At 64.4% G+C, this 26,780-nt stretch overlaps 1 protein-coding gene across 1 annotated transcript in view; it reads left to right on the top strand.

Moving 5' to 3' along the window:
* The first annotated feature begins 259 nt into the window (after window positions 1–259).
* The window catches only part of MEGF6 (multiple EGF like domains 6), a 97,831-nt gene continuing 71,310 nt past the window's right edge, over window positions 260–26,780 (top strand). Inside the window, 4 exon segments of the mRNA XM_061185086.1 lie at window positions 260–393; window positions 5,444–5,578; window positions 11,132–11,241; window positions 21,899–22,003. Of these exon segments, the coding sequence (XP_061041069.1) occupies window positions 275–393; window positions 5,444–5,578; window positions 11,132–11,241; window positions 21,899–22,003 (469 nt within the window). The 5' untranslated portion in view covers window positions 260–274.

Genomic DNA, 26,780 nt, shown 5'->3' on the forward strand with positions numbered 1-26,780 from the left:
TCGGCGCACACTGGGCTTTCCGCGCCGGGGCGGGTGTCTGGCGGGGCTCACCCAGGCGCGCAGCACTCTGAGCTGCCCTCGAGCGCGGGCAGGAAGCTGGACCCTCGCCACCTGAGGCGACCTCGCGCTCGGCGGGACCCGGCGCGGCACCTGTGGCTGCGCCCCGTGCGCCCCCCGGGCCATGGCGCACGTGGAGACGGCGGCTCCGAGCGCCCGCCTGGGCCGCCTGTGAGCCGGCGACCGGAGGAGGGACCGGCGCGGCGCGGCGGGCACGATGCCTTTCCTTCCGGAGGCGGGGGCGGCGGGGCGCGCGGTGGCCCTGGCCCTGGTGCTGCTGCTTCTCGCCGTCGTGTCAGCGGGCGCCGGCGCCCTGTTCCGCCTGCAGCCCGGCATGTGAGGAGCGGGAGCGGGAGCGGGAGCGGGAGGGCTGGCGGGACGTCCGGAGCCCCGGAGCCCTGAGAACACGGGGCTCTTTGCCTTAACTGGGGAGGGGGAGGTTAAGAGACAAGGGTCAGGGGTTGGGTCTGGGGGCGCTTCCGTGGCAGGACCACCCGGCCTCTCGCCTTTCCCTTCCTCCTCTGTCTTAACTCTGCATCGTGGGTTTGCAGGCTGGGTGGAACCTGCATCCCGCCGAAGTGAGGGAATCTGGGCAGGGTCCGGCCAGGGAGCTTGGAGAAGGCCGAGAGGAAGCAGCCTGTGCCCACTTCCTTCCAAAGCCTGTCTCCTGGGGCCTGGGGGCTGTGCCCGACAGGGGGCTGCTTGGGCTTGGTTTATGTGTGAAACACGTGGGCTTTGGGCCTGGGAGACAGGAGAAGGCATTCAGTACCAGAACGGGCAGGAAGAGAGGGTCAGGGAGCCAGCCAAGATGAATTTAATTTTGAAAGATGATTCCCCAGTGGGCTGTTTAGCGGTCTCTTTTAAACAGCAAATCGATCCTTGTGTTGGCCTCAAAGGAAAACTGGTGCGAAGTGAGCCGGTCTGGAGGAGGAGGGGTGGGGGAGAGCCTGCTGGCAGCCCCCATCCCCGCGCTCCCGCAGGGTGCTGGGCCTGGGGCCCGCAGAGCTTGGAAAGGCTGCTGAGGGGCTGCAGAGGGGCAGCGAGGGGCCCAGGCCGGGGCTGGGGCTTCCTGTGCAGGGCTCGCCCCAAGGGCCCCGTGCACCTGGCCATACAGGAGGAAAGGACAGACTTCCAGGCAGAGCTGCGGAAGGGACAAGTCCACGCCCCCTGGGCCCTGGGTCTTGCTTTGCTCCAAGAAGGAAGAGTTCCTCGTGGCCTTTTCAGAGCAGCGTGGTCTGGGGCCCCGAGGCCCGCCTCTCCATGTGACTTCTGCCCAACGTTGCTCTTTGCTGTGATCCCAGTGAGTTTAGTTTGTCCAAGGGAAGCTGTGGCCTCAGGAGGGATTCTCACGGGGCCTTTGGCCGCTCAGCCTGCCTGCTCTTCACACGGTTGGCCGGGGATGTCCAGAGGCCCAGGCTCCCGGGAATCCCAGGGTGCTGGTCAGGGTGGGCAGCTGCTCAGCCGATGAGGACGTTGGGGGTGGAGGGCTCTGCCCCTAAGAGGGGCTTCTGCCCCAGTGCGCTTGTGGGGACCACTGATCGCCCTTCCTGGCCCCTGGGAGTGAGCCTGTCCCCTGAGGTCTGCCCGCTCACCCAGGGCTCTGGGAGGCCACTAGCCAGCCTGGGGAGGGCTTTCCACCAGCCGCTGGGGGATCGCAGGAGAGGTCAGCCTTCCTGCTGCTTGCTTTCTCCAAAGCCTCCTCCCCCCTCCTCCCCCCTCCTCCCCCCTCCTCCCCCCTGCTTTTCAGATCCTTCAAGGCTCCTGCTCCTCCTCCTGGGGCGCCTCCCACCTGCCCTCTGGGGGCCTGTGGCCCTATTTCTCGTCCTGGGGCGTCGTCCCTCCACTCTCTGATGCCCTCCTCGTGTTGAGTTCCGTGCCGCCTGCGAGCACACCTTCCCATTCCTGTCTGTAAGCACCTGCCACCTGCCTGGACCTGTGGTGGGGCCGCAGTGGGCACTGCTGGCTGGCTGAACAAGTGGGGGGCTGCTAGCTCTAGCTGCTAGACCCCCGAGAAACCTTGTGAACGGGCCCATTCCGCAGCTTGTTCTGTGCAGAAAGGAGGCGGGAGCCGGCGGACTCCTGGAGGTGCCAGAGTTGCCTCTTTGCTCCCCGCACCCCAGAGGGACAGGGGAGGGGGCCCGGAGAGCAGTGAGGGTCCCAGGAAGTCCTTTTCCTCGAAGGTCCCGTCCCCTGTGCCACCCTTCCCTTCACGGGCAGCCCCACCCTCTCTGGCCGGCTTAAAACCTCCATGGTGGGCCTGTGGGAAGGCAAAGGGGGAGGGTGCTTTATGGGGGCTCCCACTGCCTGGCAGCCCCAGGGGTTCTGGGGTCCCGGCAGCTGGGACGCAGGAGTGATGTGGCTGGTCCTTTGGCTCCTGCTGGCCCACGTGTCCAGATTCCAAACCAGCCAACGCTTACTTATTTATTTATTTACCTACATCTCTGAAATGAGTCTCTGCTGCTGTGGAAGGGTGCTGGCCTTTCTCCCTGGGGCCTGGACTGACTGCTGACTGTGTGTGGGGCTGGTCAACGCAGGGCTGTGGGAGCATCGTCTGGGCACAGGGAGCTCCGACCAACCTGAGTCTGAGGCTGCAGAGCTCGGAGGAGACGTCTGCTCACAGCACGGCTTCCCCCTGGGCTGGAGTCCTCTGGGCAGCTGTGCTAGGAAAATGGCCAGTGCTTTGCAATCAGTTCATTACATTGGCCCCTCCCATCCAGAGAGGGACAGGCCCTCCAAGCTCAAGTCCCTGCTTGCAAGTAACTCTTGGACCCACTGGCCCTGAGGGTTGGAACGGCCCCCATTCGCTGAGGCTGAGGCTGAGGTTTCCTCTGGCCATTCAAAGGCCCCTGCTCACCGGTCAGGGAGTTTGAAAGCTGAACTGTACTTTCAGTGGCCTGTGGGCAACTCCCAGTATCTGGGTCCTTCTTCCCCATCTCTCCTGGGGCTGAGGCGGTGATGGGTGGAGGGAAAGGGCAGGGAAGGAGCACACCTATGGCCAGCTGCCTCATGCCAGGCCCTGCGTTTGCTGCTGGGCACGTGCTTGACACTGTGATCAATTGTCCATTTGTCTGGTGGGGAGACCCGGGTGTCCAAGAGTGATCTGCCTGGGTCACGGCATCCCTGGGACCCCGGGGCTGGACCTGGGCTCACCCAACGCCAGAGCCCCGAGCTTCTCCACGTTCTCCCTGCACCCAGACCAGGGAAACGTGTGTTCGGAGGCCATCCATGGGGGTAAAAACGGAGCCTATAAAAACAGACGTGACGGAGACGCTTCTCAGCAACGCAGCCCCCTTCCTGAACCAGGGGGTGTGTGCAGCCAAGCTTCCCCAGCTGCGCAAGGCCAGTTGCCCCGCTTCCCTGCCCTGGTGTTCCCCATCCTCACCCTGGTGCCTTGTGGGCCCAGGAACTGCCCACCCTGGAGGGACGCATCTCATGCCCACCCTCACCTCCAGCTCCAGGCGAAGGCCACCAGCCTGCAGGAGCCCCGCTCTGCCCCGGGGAGTAGGTGGCCCGACAGCTGGGGTGAGTACCCCCTCCGCCCAAGCTGTGTTCACTTTGTAGCTGGGGAATTGCCTTCCTTCCCCGCGGATAGGCAGCAGGATCCAACTTCAGGAACAGAGGGGCCCGAGCAGTGACTCCTGCTGCTCGTCAGGGGCCTTTTCTGTGCCCTCGTCCGATGAGCCTCTTTGTTTCCTCCTCGCCTCTCCCTCCCCCATCCCACTTCCTCCCTCCTTCCAAATGGAAAAGCCAGCTACGCCTGTGCTTCTGAGGTGCCGGAAACTTCCCAGAGGAGAAAATCATTCCAGCGCTTGCCCCTCCTCCCTTTAACCGTTTTCAGGGATGTGGAGAGCGAGGTGCAACCAGAGGGAAAACCTGCCATCCTGGAAGCCAGGCAGCCCTGCAGGCCTGGGGGACCAGAGTCACGCAGGTGCCTTGGGGGGGCGGGGACAGGGAGGGCAGCGGACGGGAGAGTGACCAGAGCACATGTACCGGGAAGGCTGCTGTGTGGCCTCGCTGTGGTCATCTCGCTGGTTAGCGGCGGCCCACGTGGCTGAGGTCTGAGGGGTCCAGGAAGGAGGGGGCCCTTCAGAGGAGAGCACCAGCCCCCCTTCTGGGGTTTTCTGCCAGGCGCCAACTTCCCGAGCTCCGTGTGGGGCGGTTCTCCTCCTGCTGACCCAGTGGCCAGACCGGCTCCTCCCGCAGCCCCCCTGAGATGAGGGGCCCCTGTGAGCCATGGCACCCCCTCCCCAAGGCCCTGACAAGGCATCCTGCGTGCTGAGCTGGGTCGGCATATATACGGGAATGGTGGTGACATCCCAGGGTATGTGGGGCTTTGTGACCCAGAGACACAGGGACTTTCTCTGAGCCAGGGATGTGCCAGATTCCAGACACGCGTGATCTTGTGTCAGGAGCCCTTGAGGCACCTGCTGCCCCCTTTATAGATGCTGAGACCGAGGTGCAGAGAGGGTCAGTAACCTTCCTCAGGCTGCATAGCGGGCCCCAGGCCTGGGCTGTCGGCTCCAGAGCCTGTGTTTGTAACTGTCCTCGGAATGTGTCGCCTCCATCCTCACAGGCCACCCACGGCTCGGGGGGCTATTTCAGGGTCCAGGCCAGGCCCTGCAGCTGGGAGGCTCAGAGGCCATCGGGCCTAAGCCCTCCCCTCCCTTCATCCTCTCCTCCCTGCCCCCGCGGGAAGAGAGCGGAGACTTGATGTCTGCGTGCTGGGCAGAGGGGTGGGTGAGAGTTTGGAGCAGACGTGATGCTGCACCTGCAGCAGTTCACTTGGGCCTGATCTTGGTTTGCAAATGGCAGTTCCTCTTGGTCCTGTCTCTCCCGGAGGCACCTACGAGGTCACCTGCCCTGGCCGACAGGAGCCTTTTCCGTGCCGGCTCTGAACCCTCACGACCACCTGTGAGGGCAGTGCCGTGAGTCCTCACCTTCCAGGGGGGCACCCGAGGCTCAGGGAGGTCCCCTGGCTTGTGTGTCTCATGCTTGTGCCCCAGCTTGGGGCGTCTCGGAAACAGGGAGAGTCGGGGCTAGAGTCAGACGGACTCAGGGTCAAGTCGTCACTGTTCCCAGGACCTCCACTTCCCCTATTTGTGGGGCAGTGGCCTCTACGTTTTGGGGTCTTGGGAGGGTTGGAGGGATGCTCTGGGCGGCGTGGCCCATATGAGGGGGAGGGTCAGACGTGGCCCTGTGAGCCCTTCATTTTTCCCTGAGCATCTGCACCCTTGAGGCCAGGCCTGTGCAGGCCTGGGGCGGGCACCGGGCTGGGTGCCCTGCCACGGGGCCTGGCCTCGCGTCTGGACGGCTGGGTACCCGAGGGTGAGCACGCAGGGGGGTTGGTGTTGGTGACAAGGGTGCTGACCGTCTGTCTGTGTCCCAGGCCCAACGTGTGTGCGGAGCGGGAGCTGACCCTGGTGGGCCGTCGCCAGCCCTGCGTGCAGGCCTTCAGCCGAAAGGTGCCCGTGTGGAGGCCGGGCTGCGGGCGGCAGGCCTGGTGTGTTGGCCACAAACGCAGGTGCGTGCAGGGGTCCCCGGGTCCCACGGGGGGTGGCCGCTCACACGCAGAGCAACGTGGACCACTCAGGCAAAGGGGTGGCCGGGCCGTCTGGTCTCAGGGCACAGGCACCGCCCCGCCCCACCCCGCCACGGAAGCCCCACATCTGAGGTCAAGGCCTCTGACACCACCCCCGGGGTGTGGCCGCCAGGGAGGCTATTCCCAGACTGTACCTGCCTGCTCAGCGGCCGCCTGGGGCCCTTGCGGGTGGGGGAGGACCCCGTGGGGAGGGGGCCTCTGAAGGGAAGGGAAGGGGAGACTCTACGGGAGAGGAGGGGACCCTGCAGGGAGAGGTAGTGACCACGCAAGAGGGTGAAATGCGGGGTGCCCAGCCTGCCGAGGTCCTGGCTGGAGGCTGCTGCTACTAGCTGACCCCAAGCCCATGTGAAACCTTTACTGCTCGAGATTTTATTTCACAATCAAACGGAGCAGTGCCTTTGCCTACCTCTCTTCTTTTTATAGACTCGGGTTCTGGCATCTGCCTGGTGGCAAAGCTGGGTGGGGGGGGTGAGGAGGGGCTTCCGTCGTTGGGGAGGAGGGCTGAGGCCCCCGATGGGAGTGTGCCGTCCAGCCTCTTGGCCAGGGCTTCGGGACGTGAACCTGCTGGGCCTGCCCTGGGGAGCGGGGGTGGGCGGCGGCCTTAGTTTTAAACGTTTGCAGTACGATTCGTACACGTGCAGAACGGAGAGAGACGGGGCAGTTACGTCTCAGCGTGCTTCTCAGCTGGTGGCGGTCCGTCTCCCTGCTGGCGACCTTGGTGGTGTCTGGAGAGTTTGGGTTGTGAGAGGTGGGCTGGAAGGATGGGGCAGGTGGAGGCAAGGATGGCCCTTCCACCACGAAGGTCCCGCCCCAGGGTCAGGAGGGCCGAGGCTGGGCCACGCCCGACAAGAAGGAGAAATCACCACCATCGTTTCCCCAGAGACATGCATCTTGCAGTCTGTCCTTCCCAGCTTCCACACTTGCGTGGATGTAGGTGGATTTGCTAAACGGGAATCAGGTCACATCAGCTGCCACCCCCCTCCCGCACCCCTCCCCCCAACTTGTGGTGAAAGGGTGCTCTTTTGGAAGCAACCAGAAGCCCTGTGGTCCCTGGGCTGGAGAGTGGGGTGGGTGGCCGTGCTGCGGAGGCCCCTGTGACTGGCTGTCAGACCGTTTCTCCAGGCTGGCCTGGGCAGGGCGGGGGACAGCGTTTCCAAGGTGGCTGGCACCTCAGCTTCCTGGTGGGGAGTCTGGGCGCTGGGGAGGCAGTGTGCAGCCCGGGGCGGGGGTGTGTGTTCTGGGTCGCGGTTTCCTGGGAAGGCTCGGGAGGGCCTCTGGGGTCCTGTCCTTGCACTGCCCAGGTTGGGCGTCAGGGACCCTCCCTCCCGAAACCCAGCAGGGCTGCCGCAGTTCCGCGGGAGCAGTGCGGGCCCCTGGCTCCGTGGCGGCCACCATCCCATCCACCTGGCTCTGGGCTGGAGCCGGGCTCCGCCTTCCTCTGCTGGGCTGTCCTCGCTCCAGGTGAGCGAGGTTGCCTCCCCGCCTCGGTGCTCACGGTGGTCAGCGTCCTGCAGCGTTTCCTGGGGTCAGTGCCAAGTGTTTGCGGGGGTCCCGGCCTCATTCCCCTTCCAGAGGGCCCCCGGCCTCGTTAGTATGTTGTGAGCCCCCCACGATGCCTGTGGCCGAGCCCACCGTTCCAGCTGTGCAAGGTTTCCCAAATGCCTCGTCCAGCTGGCCCCCCAGTGGCCGTCGAGGCTGTGGGCTCCGTCGCCGGCCCACTCCTCTCCGTCCTTCAGTAACCCACAGAGGCTCCGGCTTCCCCGTGAAGCCCGCCCTGAGCCCTAGCCCTCCCTCCTCCTCGGCCAGACCAGCGTCCAGCCCTCCTTGGTCCGTGTCACTTCTCCTCGCCTATCAGCAGCGTGTCCGCAGAGGCCCCAGCATCCCACGTGCTCTGGGAAACACAGGGCACGCTGGTGCCGAGCCACCCTCCTGCTTCTGCCGGCACCTCCCCTCGGCCCACGCCCGCAGCCGGGGCGTAGATGGGGGAGGGGCCAGGCTGCATCTCAGCAGCGAGGGCAGGAGGCCGGCCCCTCCGCTCGCCCACACCCAGCCAGTGTGGGTGCAACAGCTGAGGGCCCTGCGGTCTGAGGAGCTGCATTTAGAGGCAGCACGCTCTGTACCCCACGATTTGACTGCACCCCAACTTGCACCAGCTCAGGGTCGCCCTCCCTCCCCTGGACAGACAGGAGGCCCCTCCTCTCTGGAGCTCCCAGGGGGCGGCCAGCAAGCGAGGGCTCACAGTGGGCCAAACCTCGCTCTTGGGTTAGACCCTGTCTGAGCCTCTGTTCCCCGACTGCAGAGCGGGGGCACCAGGCCTGGATTGCAGCTGGGGGAGGATTATGTAACCAGCCACGGGCCAGGCCACACATGTGGCTGCTACGTGGCAGCCGCCGTTTCTCCTGCAGCCGCGGTGACTCCCATTTCTGATTTCTGGGCTGGCGGGCCTGCTGCGTGGCCCTGGCAGGGCCACGTGGGGTGACATGGGGCTCTCTCCTGGCCCAGAGCAGACGAGGTGATAACCTGACAGACCGGACGAGGATGTCAGGGGGCTTGCTGCCCCTCTCCCCATAGCGGGCGTCTCCCCAACAAACCCGCCAGTACAGGCTGCCCCAGGGTGGGGGAGCTTGGGCCACGCGCCCCCTGGGGGGCAGGAAGGAAGGGGGGTGAGGGAGAGGATGGTCGGAGCACGGAGCCCACATGTGGGCTCCCACCAGGCCCCTCCCCCCTGATCCCGCTGCGCCGGGGCCTGGGCTTTGCAGAGGCTGCATAAGGTGGAGGAATGGACACCAGCCTGGTGGCCACGTCCCCCTGTCCACCTGGCCCTGCAGGAAGCAGCTCCTGGCCGTGGCCGGAGCCCCTGTGGCTCTCCCATGTGAGGTGTCCCATATGAGCCACAGGGGGCAAGGGCTGGCTCTCAGGCCCAGTGGGGGCTGCAGGCCGACCCGCTGTCTCCAAGGGTCACTAACCTTAGGGGATGCTGGGGAGGGCGGCAGATGGGCCCCGTTGGCCCGTCTTCCTGGTGGCAGGGAGGAACAGCACGTAGCCCAGGGAAAGGGTAAATATTTACGACGGAAGGGCCCAAACACCCTCTGCTCTGCCAGACATTGTCCACCACTGTGGTCGGTCTCTCTCCAGGCAACTGGTTTCATGTCCTGCCAGAGTGGCGTTGTGCAGAGTCCCCCGAGCTGCCTGTACGCAGTGACGTGCGCGTGTTCACGCTTCCGGGAAGCGCCCTGGTTGGTCGGTGGGGTCCAGGTCCCCCGGCGGCCACGGGCCGAGGGCCGGGAAGAGCAAGCTGGGGGCAGGGGTGTCCATGTCTCCAGGTGTCCATGACCTGGAGACGGCAGCCCAGCCCCTCCCGCTGCTCCGGGGGCCTCCAGGGCCCTCGACCCAACCGCTGTTGGCCAGGCCCCAGGTCGCCAGTCCTACAGATGGCAGTGGGCGCGGGGGTGCTGTGCCTGGAGGGTGGGCCCCGGGTTGTCCCCTCCCCTCCTCCTGTTCCTCCACTCTCTGTCCCTCCCCCTCCCTCCTGCCCCCAACATCCCCTTGACCAGGCTTGTCACTGTAAACACAGGGACCTCACAGCCGTGGACCCCAGGGCCTGTGCTTAGCCCTGGGTCCTGTATGAGTTTCCTGTTGCTGCTGTAACAAATTATGACAAACTGGGGGCTTAAAACAACAGGGATTTACGCTCTCACAGTCTGGAGGTTAGAAGTCTGAGGTCAAGGTGTGGGCAAGGGTGGTCCCTTCTGGAGGCTCAGTGGGAGGGTCTGCTCCAGGCCTCTCTGCGCTCCTGTGACGACCGGCCATCCTTGGTGCTCCTGGGCTGGTGGCGGCATCACCCCAGTCTTTGCCTCTGTGGTCGCCTGGTCTTCTCCCTCTGTCTGTGTCCACAGTTCCCTCTTCTTATGAGGACACTGGTCATTGGACTAGGGCCCACCCTAAGCCAGTACTCTGGCCTCGTCTTAACTTGAGGACATCTGTCAAGACCCTATTTCCAAATAAGGCCACCCTCACAGGTTCCGGGTGGGCATGGATTTAGGGGACACTGCTTGGGGTCGGGGCAGGTGGGGCAGTTAGCCGTCTGTCTTCCGGACCATCACCAGATGGGGGTGGAGGTTGTCTGGGCTGGGGGTGTAAGGAGGGGGAGCCAGGGTGGCTTCCCCGGGAGGCTGGCAGGGGTGTCGGGCAGATCCTTGCGTTGTTTAACCCACTCTCTGAAGAAGCAGAAGCAGAGGTTTCCAGAAGGGACCCAGGAGCCCTGGCGTTGGGATGCAGCTGGAGGGAGGTGGGTGGGGGGCTGGGGGTCAGTTTGATGGGGTTGAGTAGGAGCGGGGCACCCTCTACCCCCCACCCTGGCTTCTGCTCCAGGTTCATGGTTGCAGGCGAGTCCGGGGCTGGGGGAGGCGGCCCCTCGCCGACTGCTGCACCAAGACTGCCCGCCATGGGGGCTGGCGATGCCAGGAGAAGCAGGGCGGAGGCCGGGGCTGGACTGGCAGAGGTGGCCCTGAATGGCTGGGCTTACAGGGGCCTCGAGGTGCAGGTGGCCAGGGGCAATCTGTGGATTTGGGGAGGGGATAGACAGGAGGCCCTCACCCCTCTGGGTGGTGAGGCTGGTCTCTCTCTGGTGCGTGGGCACCACCTTCCTGCGGCCACTCCCCATGCCAGGCCCCAGGCTGGCTGGATCAGCTGCCTACTTCCAGCTCCTGGGTGGGGCTCTGCCTCCCTTTGCTCAACCTTTGTGAGGCCGTACCTCTCCCATCAGAGCAGGAACCAACCTTGGACCCGGGCCACCCTCCTCCAGGAATCCCTCCTGCCTGCTCCCTTCTGACCTCAGGGCCGTATGCTCACACACTCGGGTCCTCCTGCTGCTGCCCACCGTTGCTTCACCCCCCATCAGCCTGTCTCCCTGGGGCAGCCCTTGGTGTGGGAAGGGATCCCTCCTCGGGGACGCCCCAGGACAGGCCCGCCGCCTGCCTCCTTGGTGCACGGGTGGGCCAAGAGCCTGGGGCACGGTCCGCCCAGCACTGGGCACCTCAGCCCACTGGGCTCATTCCAGGAGCCACTCTTGCTCCCAGGCTGGACACTCTGAGTCTGACCCCCAGACCCTTGCAGACTGGCTTGGTGATGAGAGCCACGTGTGCGGCACGATGCCTGTCCTGAGGCCGGCTCAGAGCCGGGACCACCCTGAGGGTGGAGAGGGAAGGGGCAGCGTGTCGCCCTGTTGCTGGTTCCAGGATGGCTGTCCACCCCCCCACCCCCCCACTGCCCCCAGTGGCCCCTCGTTCACCTGGTGTGGCCTCGGGATGCAGACCTTCCGCCCACCTTCGTGCCTTGACCTGCTCGGCTGTGAAATGGGGACAGTGGGAGAATCGGTCTGGGGGACTGGGTGTGGTGAGAGCCCAACGCATCGGGCAGAAGTGCCTCGAGCCCGGTCCCTCGACGGTAACGCCCCCCTTCTCCCTTCTCTCCTAGAACCGTCTACTACACGGGCTACAGGCAGGTGTACGCCACGGAGGCCCAGACCGTGTTGCGGTGCTGCCCGGGGTGGAACCAGCAGCCCGGAGACCAGGGCTGCCTCTCCCGTGAGTGCCCGCCGGCCCCGCCCCGCCCCCCTCCTGCCGCAGATGCGGCAGCCTCCCGTCCATTCTAACGGGATGCGGCTCCTGCGCGGCGTGGGAGACCTCAGGGCCGCTCTCTCGGCCACTCTGCTCGCCAGAGGCTGCTTGCGTGACATAACGAAGGAGAAGGCCCAGTGAGTCCTCCAGCCCCGACGCCGGCCGGAGCCGCGGAAGGAGAGGCTGGCAGGGGCGCCGAGCTGGAGGGTGGGGGGCCGTCTGCTGGTGCCCAAGTGCCCGGCACCGGGGAGGGGTCCGAGGGCAGCCCCGGGGCCGTGGGTTGGCGCCAGTGGCCTCAGACGCCCCTGAGCTTGGTGTGGCGTCGGTGTTATGGAGCGTGAGCCCCTGGCCCGCCTGCCCCGCCTGCCCATGCCCCGCGCTGCGGGTCCGTCCTTCCCCCTCGCCGGCGTCCTGGGCCTCAGCCTCCTCGTCTGCTGCCTCCTTCAAAGAGGGAGGTCCTGACAGATGCGGGGGGCGGTGCGGAGGCAGCCCCTGAGCGTCCGCACGTGACCGCGGGCAGCCTCTGCTGCAGACACGGGGACCCGGGACCGAGAGGGGCCGGAATCGGGTTCTGATCTTAGCGGCTGGCTGTGAAGCCTCTGCTTCATAAAAGGAATGGGCATGGCTTGGAGTCCAGCTGTAGGGTGTTGGGAAGGGCTCCCGGCCTGTGGGTGTGGGCACAGGTGGGCCAGCAGGGGGGGCTGACTGGGTGCGAGGAGGCAGTGTCCCTCCCCTGGAGAGGTCGGCCCACCCAGGGGTCAGGCCTCCCCTGAGACGGCGCCGCGGCATCTGGACAGGGTGAGGCCGGGCTGCACCGTGAGGGGTGGCGGGTCGCGGTTCTCCCCCGGAGCGGGTTAACCACGGGTGGGCCGTTCTGTGCCTGGGGTGGGAACCGGACTTCAGGGGTCACGTCCCCGCCTGTTCTGCGGCCCCTGGGGGCCCATAGACGGGGGCCACAGACGCCCTTTGTGAGCTCCAGCGGGAAAGGGGGGAAAGTAAAGGGTGTGGCGATGTTTGTCCAGGAGAGGAAATGAGTAATTCTCCCCAGGAAGGGAGGCGGGGGAGAGGACCAGGACGCGCCACAGGAGGGACGGCGGGGGACCGGGTGGATGCCGGCCAGCGGCCCCTGGGTGGGAGCGTCCAGCTCTGACGGCGGCCTTTCTCTCTGTGGCTCTCATCTCTACAGCGATGACCTGTGGAGGAGAGGAGGTGGGGTCTAGGCCTGCGTACCCCCGGGTTTGTGAGGGAGAGTGTGGCTTCTCGCGCCCAGGGAGGGACGTGGGTGCACCTGCGCGTGTCTGGCCTGGGGTGGGGACCCTCTGGACTTGGCTTCCTGGGCAGGGGGAGGGGCAGGTGCAGGTCCAGGTTCGCCTGGCAGTTTTCCCACGATTATTGTCCGCTGCGCACCCCTGAACTGGGGTTTGGTGACCCTTGGGGTCACCTGTGTCTTGGAGTGACCATCCCAGGGTTGGGTGAGGGGAGCGGGAGGGCCAAGGGCCGTCCAGACCCCAGGAGGCCCACTGCAGAGACGGTCCAAGTGCTGGCTTTTCAGGAACGGAGGCAAGCATGGGGTCAGGTCCGTAGTGCCAGGGGTCATGACAGTCTCACCCGTAGCCTGGCGGGCCTGTCCTCTGGTTCCACCTGTGCCCCTGGCCAGAACGGTCGAGCTGGCTCTGCCCTGGCCTGGCCGGCCGGCAGGAGGGGGGATGCGGCCACACCGCTCGGCGGGTGGGTCCTGAAACAGCCCAGGACTGGCCTTTGGGGTTTCTCAGGCGTGGGGAGGGGTCTCGGCCGGGACCCTCGCAGGACAGCCTGGGCCTTGCGGCTGGCTGGGGGCAGGGCTGGGGTGGTGGGGAAATGGGGGAATCTCGGCTGCTGGGTCAGGCCCTGGGGGTCCAGGTTGTCACATCAGCCAGGAGACACAGGACAGGGTTCCCACGTGTATCCTGAACTTGAGGCTTTGGTTTTCTTGGTTGGTTGTTTTTAAAAATTCATTTTTAGGGCAGGATTTATTTATTTATGTATCTGGCTTTTATCTGTTTTTTTAAAAATTATTATTATTTTTAATTAATTAATTAATTAATTAATTTATTTTTGGCTGTGTTGGGTCTTCGTTTCTGTGCGAGGGCTTTCTCTAGTTGCGGCGAGCGGGGGCCACTCTTCATCGCGGTGCGCGGGCCTCTCACTGTCGTGGCGTCTCTTGTTGCGGAGCACAGGCTCCAGACGCGCAGGCTCAGTAGTTGTGGCTCACGGGCCCAGTTGCTCCGCGGCATGTGGGATCTTCCCAGACCAGGGCTCGAACCCGTGTCCCCTGCATCGGCAGGCAGATTCTCAACCACTGCTCCACCAGGGAAGCCCTATCTGTTTTTTTTTTAATTATGCAGGAAAAGCCCTGTGATCTGGCCTCTCGGGGCACTCACTTGTCCCCCAAGAGTCTGGGTGGCCAGCGTGTGAGGGTAGGTGGCAGTGCACACGGGGCAGGGCAAGAGCCCAGGATCCCACCCTCAGCCCCGGCTCATTGGTTCATTCGTTCATGTTTTCACTCATTCATTCGTTTGGTTTTTGCTCCGCTGCCCCCGAGTGCTGGGGATTCAGGGGAACCGGGTGGGTCAGTACCTGCGCATGGGGAGCTCAGGTCTGTCAGGAGGCTGGCTGCTGCTGGCGGACACTGAAATGACACTGATGCGTGAGGATGGGCAGACCAGGCCAGCCAGATGGGCGCTGGGGTGTGAGGGGAGCCAGCTGGAGCCGAGGAAGAGGAAGCGGAGGCAGGGGAAGGAGGAAGGAGAGGTGGGCGGCCAGGGGCCCTTCCTCAGCCTCCCCACATCGTAGCTGAGCCCTTGGGGTCACTCTGCCTGTAGCCCCTCAGGGCTAGTTCCCAGCTGGGTGGAGCTGGAGCCTTCCGGAAGCCTGGCTCCAAGCCCTTTGTGCATTTCACACCAGGGGCTCTCGCAGGGGGCACTGGGGGCAGGTGCAGGGTCGCATCAGGCACCTCTCTTGGGGTGGGGGTCTTGGGGTCCCAATAGGTGCCGGAGCCCCCAGTCTCTGGAAAGCCCTGCCTCGGGGGGGTCAGGTGTGAGTCCAGGGTGGCTGCCTTTGGTCCCCTCCCGGCTGCGTGCCAACAAGCGTCGGGCCTGCAGACGGGGTCAGGGTCCTCCGAGACCCTGAGAGCGAGCAGAGGTGCTGGTGACGAGGCAAAGGGCTCCCGCCCTCCCTCTTTCTCTCTGTCTGTTTGCCCCTTTCCTCATTTCCCCACTGCCCCCCCCTCGCCAGCCTCTCTAGCCCCTTCCCTTGTCCCCTGGTCCAGGCTCTCTGCAGCCAGGGGACCCGGAGAGGTAGGCAGGCGGGGGCAGGGCCCTGGGACGCTGACCCCTGCTGGCCCCGCCCCTCTCCACCAGCCACAGTGAAATGTCCTCCCTGGGATGTGACCTGGAAACTGGGCTGCGTGCGGGCCAGTGTCAGGCCCCCGTGGTGTTTGTGCAGGAAGCTTCTAATGGTGTTGGGATTCCTCCGAGACCCACTTAGCAGCATGTGTGACCGGGAGGTGACCGAAAAGAAAAAGTGCCAGCTGGGTGGGGAGCCTGGTGACCAGGGCCTTCCCCAGGACCTGTGGGTCCAGAGCACGTGTGCCCGGGGGGCCCCTCCTGCTGTTGGGGTGCCAGGCCTCCTGCTCAGTGGCTCTCTGAATTCCACCTCTATCCCAGTCAGGTGGCAGATTTTGCCTGGACGCTCCCAGTGTTTCAGCCATGGTCACCCTGGGTCCTGGCTCCCCCTTATCGAAGCAGGGACCCAAATGCACAGATGAGGTACCTGGCCTGGAGCGGCTCAACCCCCCAGACACCCTGCATGCGGAGCCTGAGATGGAATGGGTGCCGGGAAGACTGTCTGTAGCTCCATCTTGAACTCTCTCCATGTGGGCTGGGCTCAGTCCACCGGAGGAGGCCACAGGTCGGAGAGGCAGTGCCCGAGGAGGGGCTGGGGGCTGCACCAGCTCCGTGGGATGTGAAGAGAGCCCTGGGAAAGGGAAGCTCTGTGTAAAGCACGTGAAGCAGGTTCTGTTTTTGCAGGACTTCTCGGAGGCTTTGATGTGCTAATGTGCGCTGCAGGCTTCTGACACAGACTGTGCAGTGTTTTCCAAACTAATTATTTCTTAAAAAAGGAAAAAAGAAAAAGAAGCAAAAAGGCAAAACAATAAAACGGTGTCCCTAAAGCATGTACTGGGAAGTGTGTAGGTGATCCATTCGACCAGCGTCTGGGGAGGGCCGATGGGGTGCCGGGCGCTGCGCTTGGGCATGGGAGGGGCCTGAGCAGAGGCTGGTACCTGCCCTGTTCTCATGGAACAGAGGGGGAGAAAGGAAGGAAGGAAGGAAGGAAGGAAGGAAGGAAGGAAGGGACAGATTACATGCCAGTGAGTGGGGAAGCTACAGAGAAAAGTGAGGTGGGAAGGGGCTGACCGATGGGTGGTGCCGGCTTAAGTGGGGTCTGGGAGGCCTCTCTGTCCAGGGCGTTGGTGGCCTGTGTGATGTGAGTGGTGGGCCTTGCTCGTGCCCAAGGAAGAGCCCCACTGCAGAGGGAAGGGAAGGTTCCAGGCCACAGGAACAGGGAAGGGCTGAGCCGTTGTCCCCACGCCAGGAGCCCAGACCACCGGATGCGGCCCTGGATCTGGGTGCCAGTGCCTACAATCAGGGCCCCGGGGTGAGGCCTGGGCTCGGCACCCCTGCGTCCCACTGTCGGACCGCCAGGCAGGCCTCCCTTCCCTCCCACCTCCTCTGCGGGCCTGCGGTGCTGGGCCTGGCGCTGGGCCTGGCTGGTCGGGGCCTGTGGGGAAGGAGCTGCATGCAGGAAGGCGGCCGTGAACCCCTGGGGAGGGCCGCCCTCGGCTTTCTGGCCTCTGCCCTTCACTTTTCCTTTTCCGTTCTGGATGCAACACGGCAGCCCTGCGCCCGGCGTGGGTATTTGCAGAGCTGGCATCCTGGCTCTCCTGTCCTCGGCGTGGACATGAATGTCCCCCAGGTTGCCGGGGGAGGGCGTGTTGTCCTGCTGTGTCCCGCACACCCCAGGTCTCTCCAAACCGTGAGTCACTGGCCCGGCCCTGTGCCCAGCACACGATTACACACCCACTCACACCCAGAGGGGCTCACCACACACAGCCTCACATACACATGTGTGCACACACGTATGCCTGGATTTACTCACACGTATGTGACCTCCTCACATGCGTTCACTCACACGTGTACACACATGCTTATGATTGTACACCTACATGTACACTCACATGTGCACGATCGCTCACACGTGTGCACGAGCTCCCACTCCCATGGGTGCGCAGACGCCCACACATGTGCTCTCACTGGGGCTACGACGCGGTGGGGAGCACAGGCAATGAGACGTGGAGGTGCCACCGTCACCCGGAGCCCAGAATGATCCGAGTGCCAGGCGGAGCAGGGGCCAGGTTCAGCCCTTCTGGTAGGTTGTGGGTGCACAGCGCCCACCCCCTGCCGACTGCCTTCGGGAAGTGGACGTGATGGGGGCAAGGAAGGATGCTGCCCTGTCCAGGTCTGCTCTCCAAGGGTTCTGCAGCCCAGGATGGGCCTGGATGGGGCAGCGGGCTTCCGCAGTCATCAGGGTCCGTGGCCCCTCGGCCTCCCACTTCTCCTGTTGACCGGACACGGTCTCCCAAAGCCGGTGTGGCTCGCCTATGCCTGGACTTGCCACCATGCAGGGGCTCTGGGAGCCGGGCCCGACTCTGGGCAGTGGGAGTCTGTCTGCCCACCTGTCTCCTGGGGCCCCCTGTGTGGTGGGTGCTGGTCTAGGCACAGGGCACCGGGCAGCCGGCCTGGAGGGTTTGGCCCTTCCTCAAGCACTTGGACCCTGAGTGCCCAGCGTGGAGCTAAGGTGACTCCCTCCCTGCCGCAGGGGTCCTAGCAGGGGAGGTTGGAGTGGGGCATGTGATCCGGGCCCCTAGCCCTCGGCCAGCGCTGGGTGGAAGGCCGGCAGGAACAGGGTCAGAGGGAGAGGACAGGAGGGCTCAGGGCCTGCTCTGTTCCCTGGGCTCCCAGGGAAGTGGCCTCCCTTCCTTAGCCACTGTCAGCTTGAGCTGGGCACCCACGCCTGCCTGTGCACCGGCAGCTCTTATCAGCGACTTGGATGAGGCTTAGGAAACGCGATACGGAGGGAGCCACCCCCGTGTCCCTGTGACCTTGCGCTGAGTCAGCCCGCCCTGCGGGGGCCTCTGGGCAGCTTGGGGGAGGTGCCTGGGGACGCAGAGGAGCACTCGCTTGCAGGCTGGCTCCCGGAAACACATTTGGTGACCTCGGTGTGTGTCCGCAGCCTGTGGGTGGGTGGGTGGCTTGGCAGGCTGGACAAAGGTGTCAGCCTGGGTCACCCTCTCCCGCCTGTGGTCACTCAGCTTTCCACTAGCCCCTTGGGGGGTGGAGAGAAGGAGCCGTGGTCTCAGCCAAGCCCAGGTCCAGGGAAGTGGTCCAGGGGCTGAACTTGCAGAAACTGAGCCCTTGGAGAGCAGTCGAGTCCCATTTCCATGGCCAGTCCGTCCTGGGAGAGCACGGCTGCAGCCGCCACGGCCAGTGGGCTTGATCAAGGTCCGGCCAGGCACAGGTGTCTCCTGCCTTTCGCCGTGAGAGGAAGTGACTGGCATCAGGATGCCACTGGCGATGCCTAGACATGGTGTCCTCACTCTGTGGGCTGTGCTGCCTAAATCTGCCGTCCCGCACCCAGGCCCGGCCAGGAACACCCTCGGGACTGGACACCCCTAAGGACCCTCCCAGCCTTTGGTTCTAGGAATGTGGGCAGATGCGCCTAGCTTCACCCCAAGGCGAAGGCCTGGTCAACGTGCCCGCACCTTGGCTCCGGGTCTGTAACGTGAGGAGATCGTGGTCCCTGGATGTGGGCTGCTGGGTGGCTGTGTGTGTCTTCAGCTCCAGGAGATAGTGTGGAGGCAACACTCTGAGAGCGTGAAGGGTCCGTGAGAATATTGCGTTTGACATGTATAAGGGAGTTTAGCCCAAATTTCCAACCAACTGATGAGTGTTAGGGCTAGGACTTGAACACAGATCTGCAGAACCTGAGCTGCCTTGCCCTGCGAAGGCTTCTGGGTGGCGGGAACCAGCGGGGTCTGGGGAGGGCGAGAGCATTCTGTAGCCTCGGAGGACGTGGCCGCCTGGCAGCCATAGCCCTTGTGGGCACCGTGCCCCCACCCCCGGGCTTACCTCCACCTGTTCTTGCATTTCTCACACTCGTGGGTTCGAACAGTTCCTTCCAGGGCCCCTGAGGATCCTGTGGGTTCAGTCCCAGCCAAGGGCCACGAGGGTGGGTCCCCAAACCAGCCCCCTGCTGTCCCCCTGGCATACAGTAGGCCCTCATAAAATTCATTAAAAACGTAGCTGATGTTAAGTATAAAACACGTGTGTTACTTAGCAATCTGTAAATTGTTTTCAAAGCATCCAACCTTCATTTAACACCTGTATGTGGAGTTTTCATGTTTTTCATTTCCACGCATCCCGCTGGGTCTATTTTCCTACCTGCCACTCTTTTCTCACACACGGCCCCTCCCTTTTCTCTCTGAGGAAAACAAACATCCTTATACGAAGCCACGGTCTTCTGCTCCTGAGCTCCATTTCCAGGTTTTGGCTGTCCTGTGACTGTCACCTGTGGCCCTTCCTCAGCTGTGGTGGGGTCTTTTGGGGGGTGCTTGTCCCTGAGGTGGCTTGAGTGACAGCGGGAGGGGTGGCTGGGTTGCCGGGGGCGTCCCTGACTCCCGCCTGGCCTGGGGGAGGGATCACACAGGGCTGGACCCACGGGTGCTCTGCAGTGATGCCCCGTCCCTGTGCCCTGGTTGCCCGTCCTGCCACGAGGCGTGTGTGCCCGGTGCCACCCCGTGCCACTGGTCTCAGGCTTCCCGCCACAGTAACCCCATCTTTCCCACGTCCCACGAGCCTTGGGAGCAACTCTTCTTGGTTTGGGGCATAGCTTTGTGCATCTTTGTTGTGAAACCTTTTCTTTTTTCCATCTAAGGATGTGCTGCCCTGTGCATCCCTCTTGGATCCTGAGTGCCTGCCTTTCCCCCTGAAGGCTTCCTGACAGATAACTCTCTCACGTCCCGCTTGGCCTGACATTTAATTATCTCTTTACTCATTCATTCAACAAAGTTTATGGAGCCCCTTCTAAGTGTCGGCGTGTAGGTGGCTCCAAGGAACGTGATGGTGATGGAGGCGGGGTAGTTGCCTGCCCCTAGGGAGCCCAGGCCCGGGGTGGGAGCTGAGCTGTCGCCCCTGTTAAGGGCTGGCTACACTCAAAGGTGCTGCGGTGGGAAACCGCAGGGTGCTGTGAGCGCCGATTTGGCCGGGGGCTTGGAAAGGCTCCCTGAGGAAGTGACGACTTGTCCAGGTGGACAGCCGCTGGGTGTGACGGGTGGCTGGGGGCTCTGTGCCAGGTCCATGGAAAGCCACCGAAGGGCTCTCAACCAGGCGCCCATGATCCGCTTCCTGTTGTGAAGGATCACGGTGGCTGCAGCGTAGAGAAAGGACGCGGGTGAGTGGGACCGGCTAAGAGGCGTCTGCGGGGATGCTGATGGCGGTTTTGTCCAGCCTAGAAGCGGAGAGAAGGGTGGGCTCGAGGGGCATGGGAGGTAGAACCGATGGGCTGGCTTTGGATTGGATACGGGCTGAGTGTGAGGACGGCTCCCCGGTTTCTGGCCTGAGCCTCTCTGTGGATGTGACACCATGTACCAAGTTGGGGAAGGGGCATGGGAGCAGGCAGTGGGTTGCTACCTCTCCCTGAGCTCTTTAACTGACCGCAGAGGTGGACGCAGGCAGGGTGCTGTCCGCAGGGAACCCCAGGCTGGGCGTGAACCTGGCGGGGCCTGCAGAGGCTCCTGGGGGGCAGAGTCCTGGGGTGGGCTCCAGCCTGGGCATCTGATTCCCCCCGGAGGCATGGTCCGTTGTGGTGGTTTGAGGCTGAAGGTCTTCAGGATGGTGCAAACCTCTTTAAGATGTGAAAACTAAACACAGCTGGCTTCTCTTCCTCCACAAAATTGCACAAGTCAACAGGTTTCAGGCCCTCAGCAGTGGGGACACTGGTGCACAGCTGGGTTGGCCCCAGGCCCGGAATCACCTGTGCGGGTTCCAGGGTCACCGTGCGTTTCCTCTTGGCTCCCCTGAGGCACCTGCTTTGTCCCCCAGCCCCCCACTCCCACTGCATTTCAGAAACATCCTCAGGGAGTTTTTCAGGTGTGAGTGAGTGCCGGCTGGGACCCCGGAAGGGTGGCCCGAGAGGAGGGATCCCGCCGAGGCTGGGACAGCAGCCTGGTTATGGGACAGAAGAGGAGGAAGAAGCTCCCTGAAAAGACCCTCCGTGTCTTCCCCGGCAGGGTCCTCCTGACTCTAAGTCAGAAAGCCCTGGGCCTGGCCCCTCCTCAGCAGCTGTGTGACCCCGGGCCATGTGCTGCGTGTCTCTGAGCCCTGGTTTCCTCATCGGGGCAGTGCCTGGTCCAGGGGGCTGCTTGGACCTGTGCGCCTGGCCGGCATCCCTCCGCTTGGGCTCTTCCACCATCCAGCTTCTCTCCCTGCTCCTGGCGGGAATGCTGCCAGCGATACAGAAGCTTGCTGAACCTGTGGGTCACGCCGGGCTCTGGGTTGCCTGGCGGGCGTCCAGGCCACTGTTCAGAGTGTCCACTCGCCCAGCAAGCACCCCTGAAGCCCTTGGACTCAGGGCCTGGCTGTTGGGGTCACGGGGATGGGGACACAGCCCACCTGCCCTGGCCTTGCCCGCACTGTGTAGGTGTAGGGGTCATGGCGGGGGGCCGAGGAAATTGGTGTTGAAGCCCCCCTGGGGGCACCCAGTCCAGCGTGGGTCGGGGTCCCTGCTGTGACGGGGCTGGGACTGCACCTGCCCTTCCCATCCAGGGCCCCTGCCTCCCGGGCCGGCTGAGGCCTCGTCCGCACTGTGGCCTGGAGCTGGAGGGGGCTCGGTAGCCCCAGGGCACTGCAAGGCAGTGGGTTCAGGGTGCCTCGTTGGGCCCAGCTGGGGGTGGGGTGTGGGGAGAGGGTCTGGGAGCAGGGAGTCTCCTCTGGAGAAGGTGGGGAGGCCAGCCGCTCGCAGCCCTGACCCTCCCTTCCTCCCCTCCCGGGGGGCCTGGGCTGTCACTGCCCCTCCTCGAGGGTGGGACCAGTCTGGTCATTTCCACCGTTGGGGTCTTGGGGGGAGGGGGCCTTGGCCAAGCTCTCAGCCCCCTTTAGCTGTGGGCTGTTCCCCTGCACCCCCTACTCTCCACCCTCCTCCCCCGGCCTCCCCCAGAAAATGCCCTGGAGCTCCTTCATGTCCCATTGAAGGGAGTGGGGTTTTTGCCCCGCCCAGGGGGGCTTCACTGAACCCCGACCCTGGGGTGGCGGTCGGGCCGTGTGTGTGTGACCCACCCGCCTGGGGCGCCCTCCCCGGGGGCGGTGCTTTCCTGTCTCTTGAGGGTCCAGGTTCTGTCCAGGCCTGAGGCCTCACCTTGTGGGGAGACTTACGGGGCGAGGTGTCTCCGGGGACCTTGTGTCCTGGCGGTGGGCTGGGGGTGCCCCCAAGCCCCTGCCCCTCCTCATGCGTCTTCTCTCTCCCTCCACAGCCCAGTGCAGCCTCGGCCTCTGCTTTAACGGCGGCCACTGCGTGCCCGACTCGGCCCAGCTGTGCCACTGTCCCCGCGGCTTCCACGGTCCCCGCTGTCAGCATGGTGAGTGGCGTGGCGTCCCCTGCAGGCACCGAGGCCCTGGCGGTCCGCGCGGGCGGGCCGGGCAGAGGTGGCGGTAGGAGGTAACCCTCTCTCACGGGATGCCTCTGCACCTTGCCGTCTCCGAGCGCTCCCTGTCCGATCGCGCCCTCTGTGTGCAGGGATTGGCCGGGGTCCCTGGGCCGGCAGGGAAGCAGCACGTCCCAGGGGTCCCTGAGCTGCACCCCTGCCCCGTGTCCTTCATGTTGAAAGCTGGGGGACACCTGGGGTCCTACCCAAGGGGACCGATTGAGTAAACGTCACACACCTGCAGACTGGAGCCTGACACGCTGAGGATCCAGCCTCGGATGCTGGGGGGCGCCGCGGGTGTAGATGGGCTTAAAGCAGGTGCTGATGGGGGTGGTGCAGACGAATGCCGGAAAAGTCCCCCAAAGAACCCCTGCAGACATTCCTCCTGACTTCTTGGCGTGAGGGGAAGGCGTGAGTATCCCCGGTGGTTTTCTGCTTTGTCCAGAATTTCTTTGCTGACCGTGTAGCTCGCAGGTCCTGCCGGAACAGGGCATAGAGCCACGGCCGCCATTGAAATGAAACACTCTGGACAGTTTCCGGTGCTTTGAACTTGCTTCTGGTGAGCAGCTGGGGGCCTCTTCCAGGGGAACGCGGGGCGTACATCCTGCGACGCGCTCTTTAAGGCTCTGGACGCCCAGTAAACAACAGGAGGGAAACCAGGAAATTGTGGGGAATTGAGGCCCCCGTTTGTAGAGGGGACCCCTGCGCTCTTGCCGTTCCCTGTGCATTCACAAATGTGCCCCCCCCCGAAGCGTGGCTGAAGACAGGGGTCCTGGGGAGGGGCTGGGTCCCACAGTACTGAGCTGGACGCTGGTACCCAGGGGTGCTGACTGTTGTCGGAAAGGCTCTGTGCTCCCTGGGCTCTGGGCGGCCAGGGGCGGGGGCCACGGAGTGAGGACTGCTGTCACCTCCAGGTGCTGGGGGTAGGGGGTCTCTGCCCTGTGCCCTGTGCTATCCAGGCTCCAAGCCTCAGCCAGGCCTCCTCGTGGATTTAGATCCCGAGCCCCTCTGTGGGCTGGACAGGGGTGACCCCACCCCACACCGTCGCAGACTGGGGTCCAGGCTGGGATGCAGGGGCCCAGCTGCCATGCTCCGCCTCTTCTCGGGGTCTTTCATGGTGGCCACAGGTGGGTGTGGAGAGATGCTGGACTGTGCGGGGTCGGGGTGGGAGGGACGTTCTGGCCTCCAGCTGCCTTTGGGGATGTTGCTGGGTCTGGGTTGTGGCCTGATGGGCAGGGCAGCGAGGAGGTGACTCTGCAGTGTGGCCTGTCCTTGGTCTCGTCCTCGGGAAGCAGCCAGGACCCCCCACTAGGGCCAGTCTTTCTCTAGCCCCTCCCCTTCCACCCTGCTTCCTGTGGCCACCAGCCCCCACTCTCCGCCTGGTGCTCTTTCAGGTGCCCAGCTTGGGGCATCACTGGCAGACGCTCCCTTCGTACTGAGCAGCGCCCCTCCCATGAGACCCTGACCCTCGGCCTCCTGGGCACCAGAGGGTACACGGGCTGGCAGGGGCGCAGTGGGGAGGGCTAGGCACCCAGCGGGGCACTTTGCACGCAGCTGGATGGGCGCCTGGGGCAGCTGCTGGGCTTGGAGGCCCACCCTCGGTGCTGCGGGGGGGCGGGGCCGGGTGGGAGCCGCGATCTTGCCAGCCTCTTGGGGCCTGGGCTCCAGGTCTGGCTTTGCCTCCAGAGCAGCCCTGCTCCCCACGGTCACGGTGGGGACAGCCTCTAGGGCGGGTGCACCCGCCTGGCCCTTACCGCGCTCTGCCTGCGTCGCCCCCCGAATCCTCACTTCGTCCGCTTCGTGGAAGAGGAATCTAGGGTCAGGGAGGCCCGGCAGCTGCTGAGTGCTCAGCAGAGCTGGGGCGGGAGGCACAGTGCAGCCCAGTGAGCACCTGGAACCTTCCGGCCACGCCGTCTCCGGGCGCGGTGCCAGGCCTTGCTGGGGGTGGAGCACGGTTGAGATCTGCTTCGGAGGAGAGAGGGGTGGATCCCCAGGTCCCCACCCTGCCCACCTCCCAGGCAGGAGCATCTGTACTGGGGGGGGACTGGGCTTGTGACCAGTCTGTGGCCCTCCAGGGTCGGGGGCTTCTTGGAATGGCCAGTTGGGTGGCAGATGTGGCCTTCAGGGAGCAGTAGACAAAGCTGGAGGGTGGCCCCTGGGCCTCCTCCTAGGACACCGTCTCCTGGAAGAAAGGCCTGGTGTGCAGGGCTGGTGTGCAGAGCTGGGTGTGCAGAGCTGGTGTGCAGGGCTGGGTGTGCAGAGCTGGTGTGCAGGGCTGGTGTGCAGAGCTGGCGTGCAGGGCTGGGTGTGCAGAGCTGGTGTGCAGGGTTGGGTGTGCGGGGCTGGGTGTGCAGGGCTGGGTGTGCAGAGCTGGTGTGCGGGGTTGGGTGTGCAGGGCTGGTGTGCAGAGCTGGCGTGCAGGGCTGGGTGTGCAGAGCTGGCGTGCAGGGTTGGGTGTGCGGGGCTGGGTGTGCGGGGCTGGGTGTGCAGGGCTGGATGTGCAGGGCTGGGTGTGCAGGGTTGGGTGTGCAGAGCTGGGTGTGCGGGGCTGGGTGTGCAGAGCTGGTGTGTGGGGTTGGGTGTGCAGAGCTGGGTGTGCAGGGCTGGTGTGCAGGGCTGGGTGTGCAGGGTTGGGTGTGCAGGGCTGGTGTGAGGACTGTGCCCCCTGCAGAGGCCGCCCCTGTTCCCTTCCGGTCCCTCCACGCTGGGTTTGGGGCCGCCAGACCTGAGACCTGGCACAGTTGGGCATATGTAACTCACCCCCCAATTATAACTGATTCCAGTTTTGAAAATAAAAGTCATATTTTTTCTGGTTCCTCCAAATTCTTTCATTTGAACAGAAGAGTGGGGGAGGGAGAAGGGGACTCTGCTGGGTTGATGGTGGAGAGCAAAGGGGGAGGGGAGTGCTTAGGAAGAGCCCCTCCCCCGCCTGGGTGCCCCCTCCCTCTGAACTTGGGCCTGCCTGCCCACCTCTGCCTGCCGCCCCCCCCCCCGCCCCCGAAGATTTTCTGTAGGAGACACAGGAGCACAAAGGGAGCCTGTGCTGGTGGGGCCTGGGGGAGGGGGGGGTGGGGAGGGCCCAGCTCAAGGCCTCGGTGCAGTCTGTCCAGGGCAGCTGTCTGTCCAGGGCGGGCATCGTGTCATCCGGACGCGCCTGTGGGCCTCAGGGTAACGTGCTGGACCCCATTCCCCGCGCTGTTTGGTGGGGATAAAGTATGGGGGACGTTTGTGCAGGTCACAGGTGTCAGTGCAGGTGAGGCTCAGGGCGCCCTGGGGGGTGGTGGCGACTTTCTCTCCCCAGAGGCCCGGCCCGCTGAGGGATGTGAGGGATGACGGGGGTGGGGGGAGGATGGCCCCATGTTCCTGGGGTCCCCGTGTTCCTGGGGTTCCCGCACGCACAGCGTGCCCAAGCTCCCATGGGGGGTAGCGCCCATGCTGCCTCTCCCTTGGGGTGACCTTGGGTCGGGATGCCCCCCAGGACTGCCGGCCTCCCTACCCTGCGGACCGGCACCTTCGGGGAGCCCCTGACCCTTGGTGGGCTCCTGCCTGGAGTGAGAGATGGCAGAGGCCTCCCCCCACCCCCCGCCCCCCCAAGATCTGCTGGGGATGAGTGCTTCTCACGGCCGGCTGCCCTTGAATCTTACAGGCAAGAAAAACATATGCTTCAGAACATACTATGTCTTAATTTATCTTCCTTTTGTATCATAAATGGTGACACAATGGACGCTGGTCATTTCTCGTGACCTGGTCTCTGCTGACCTCGGGGAACGAGAGCAGACTCTGAGGTCTGAGGCCCGGATCACCTCTAGGTACTTCTTGGTCCAAGAAGCTTTGGCCCTGGTTCCCTCTGGGCCTCAGTTTCCTCACCTATAAAATGGGCAGGTTGGGCCCATCTCAGGCAGTTCTGGGACTCACTCCCGGGTCCACAGAGCTCTCAGGGCGTCACTGCTGACGCCCAGAAGAGGGCCGGGTGGTCCGGAGGGCTTCCTGGAGGAGGGCCTGTGGGCTGAGGAAGGCTTGGAGAGGTGCAGGTGGGGCAGGGTGGGCTTTTCCAGGTGGGAGAAAGGTGGGGGCAGAGGAGCAGAGTGGAGGGAGTGAGTCAGTTTGGCCCAGAGGGGCTGGTGGGGATGGACGGCAGGGAAGGTTCAGCCTGGAATCTGAGGAGACTTAGCATCCGCCTCTGAGCTGGTTGGAATGATCTGGAACCTGTGCGGCCTGCCCCTCCAGCCCCACCCCACTCTGCGGGGAGGGACCTCAGTGGTCCCGCCTGGAGCCTCCATGCCCAGGCCTGCCCCTTTGAAGGAGCCTCTTTCCCCACCGGAGCAGGGCGTCGGTGGGTGGGGTCCCGGGAGTGGGCAGGCAGGGCTGCGGGGCTGTGGGGGCCCCGGGCTCTGCCAGGAGGCAGCGGGAGCAGGCGGCCGCCCCTGAGGGTGTGCGGGCGGGAAGCAGGCCCCGGCGGGTCCAGCGCTCCTGGCCTTGGCTCAAGGGTGACTTTGTTTCTAAACTGGGATAATTGATTAATGGAGAGGAAGCAGCCCTCCCAGGCTGCCCTTCAGTGCTGCCCGCTGTGTCGGAGGGTGGGAATCTGACCCCTGGCCCGAGGTCCAGACCCCACCGAGGGCTGCTCCTGGCTACCGGCCGCGACCAGGCTGGGACCCGGCTCTCCTCCCCCTGAGGGGTGCGCAGAGCTGCCCCGCCCCACCAGGCCTCT

This window comes from Eubalaena glacialis, chromosome 3, assembly GCF_028564815.1.
Source record: "Eubalaena glacialis isolate mEubGla1 chromosome 3, mEubGla1.1.hap2.+ XY, whole genome shotgun sequence".
In the NCBI taxonomy this organism is placed as follows: Eukaryota; Metazoa; Chordata; class Mammalia; order Artiodactyla; family Balaenidae; genus Eubalaena; species Eubalaena glacialis.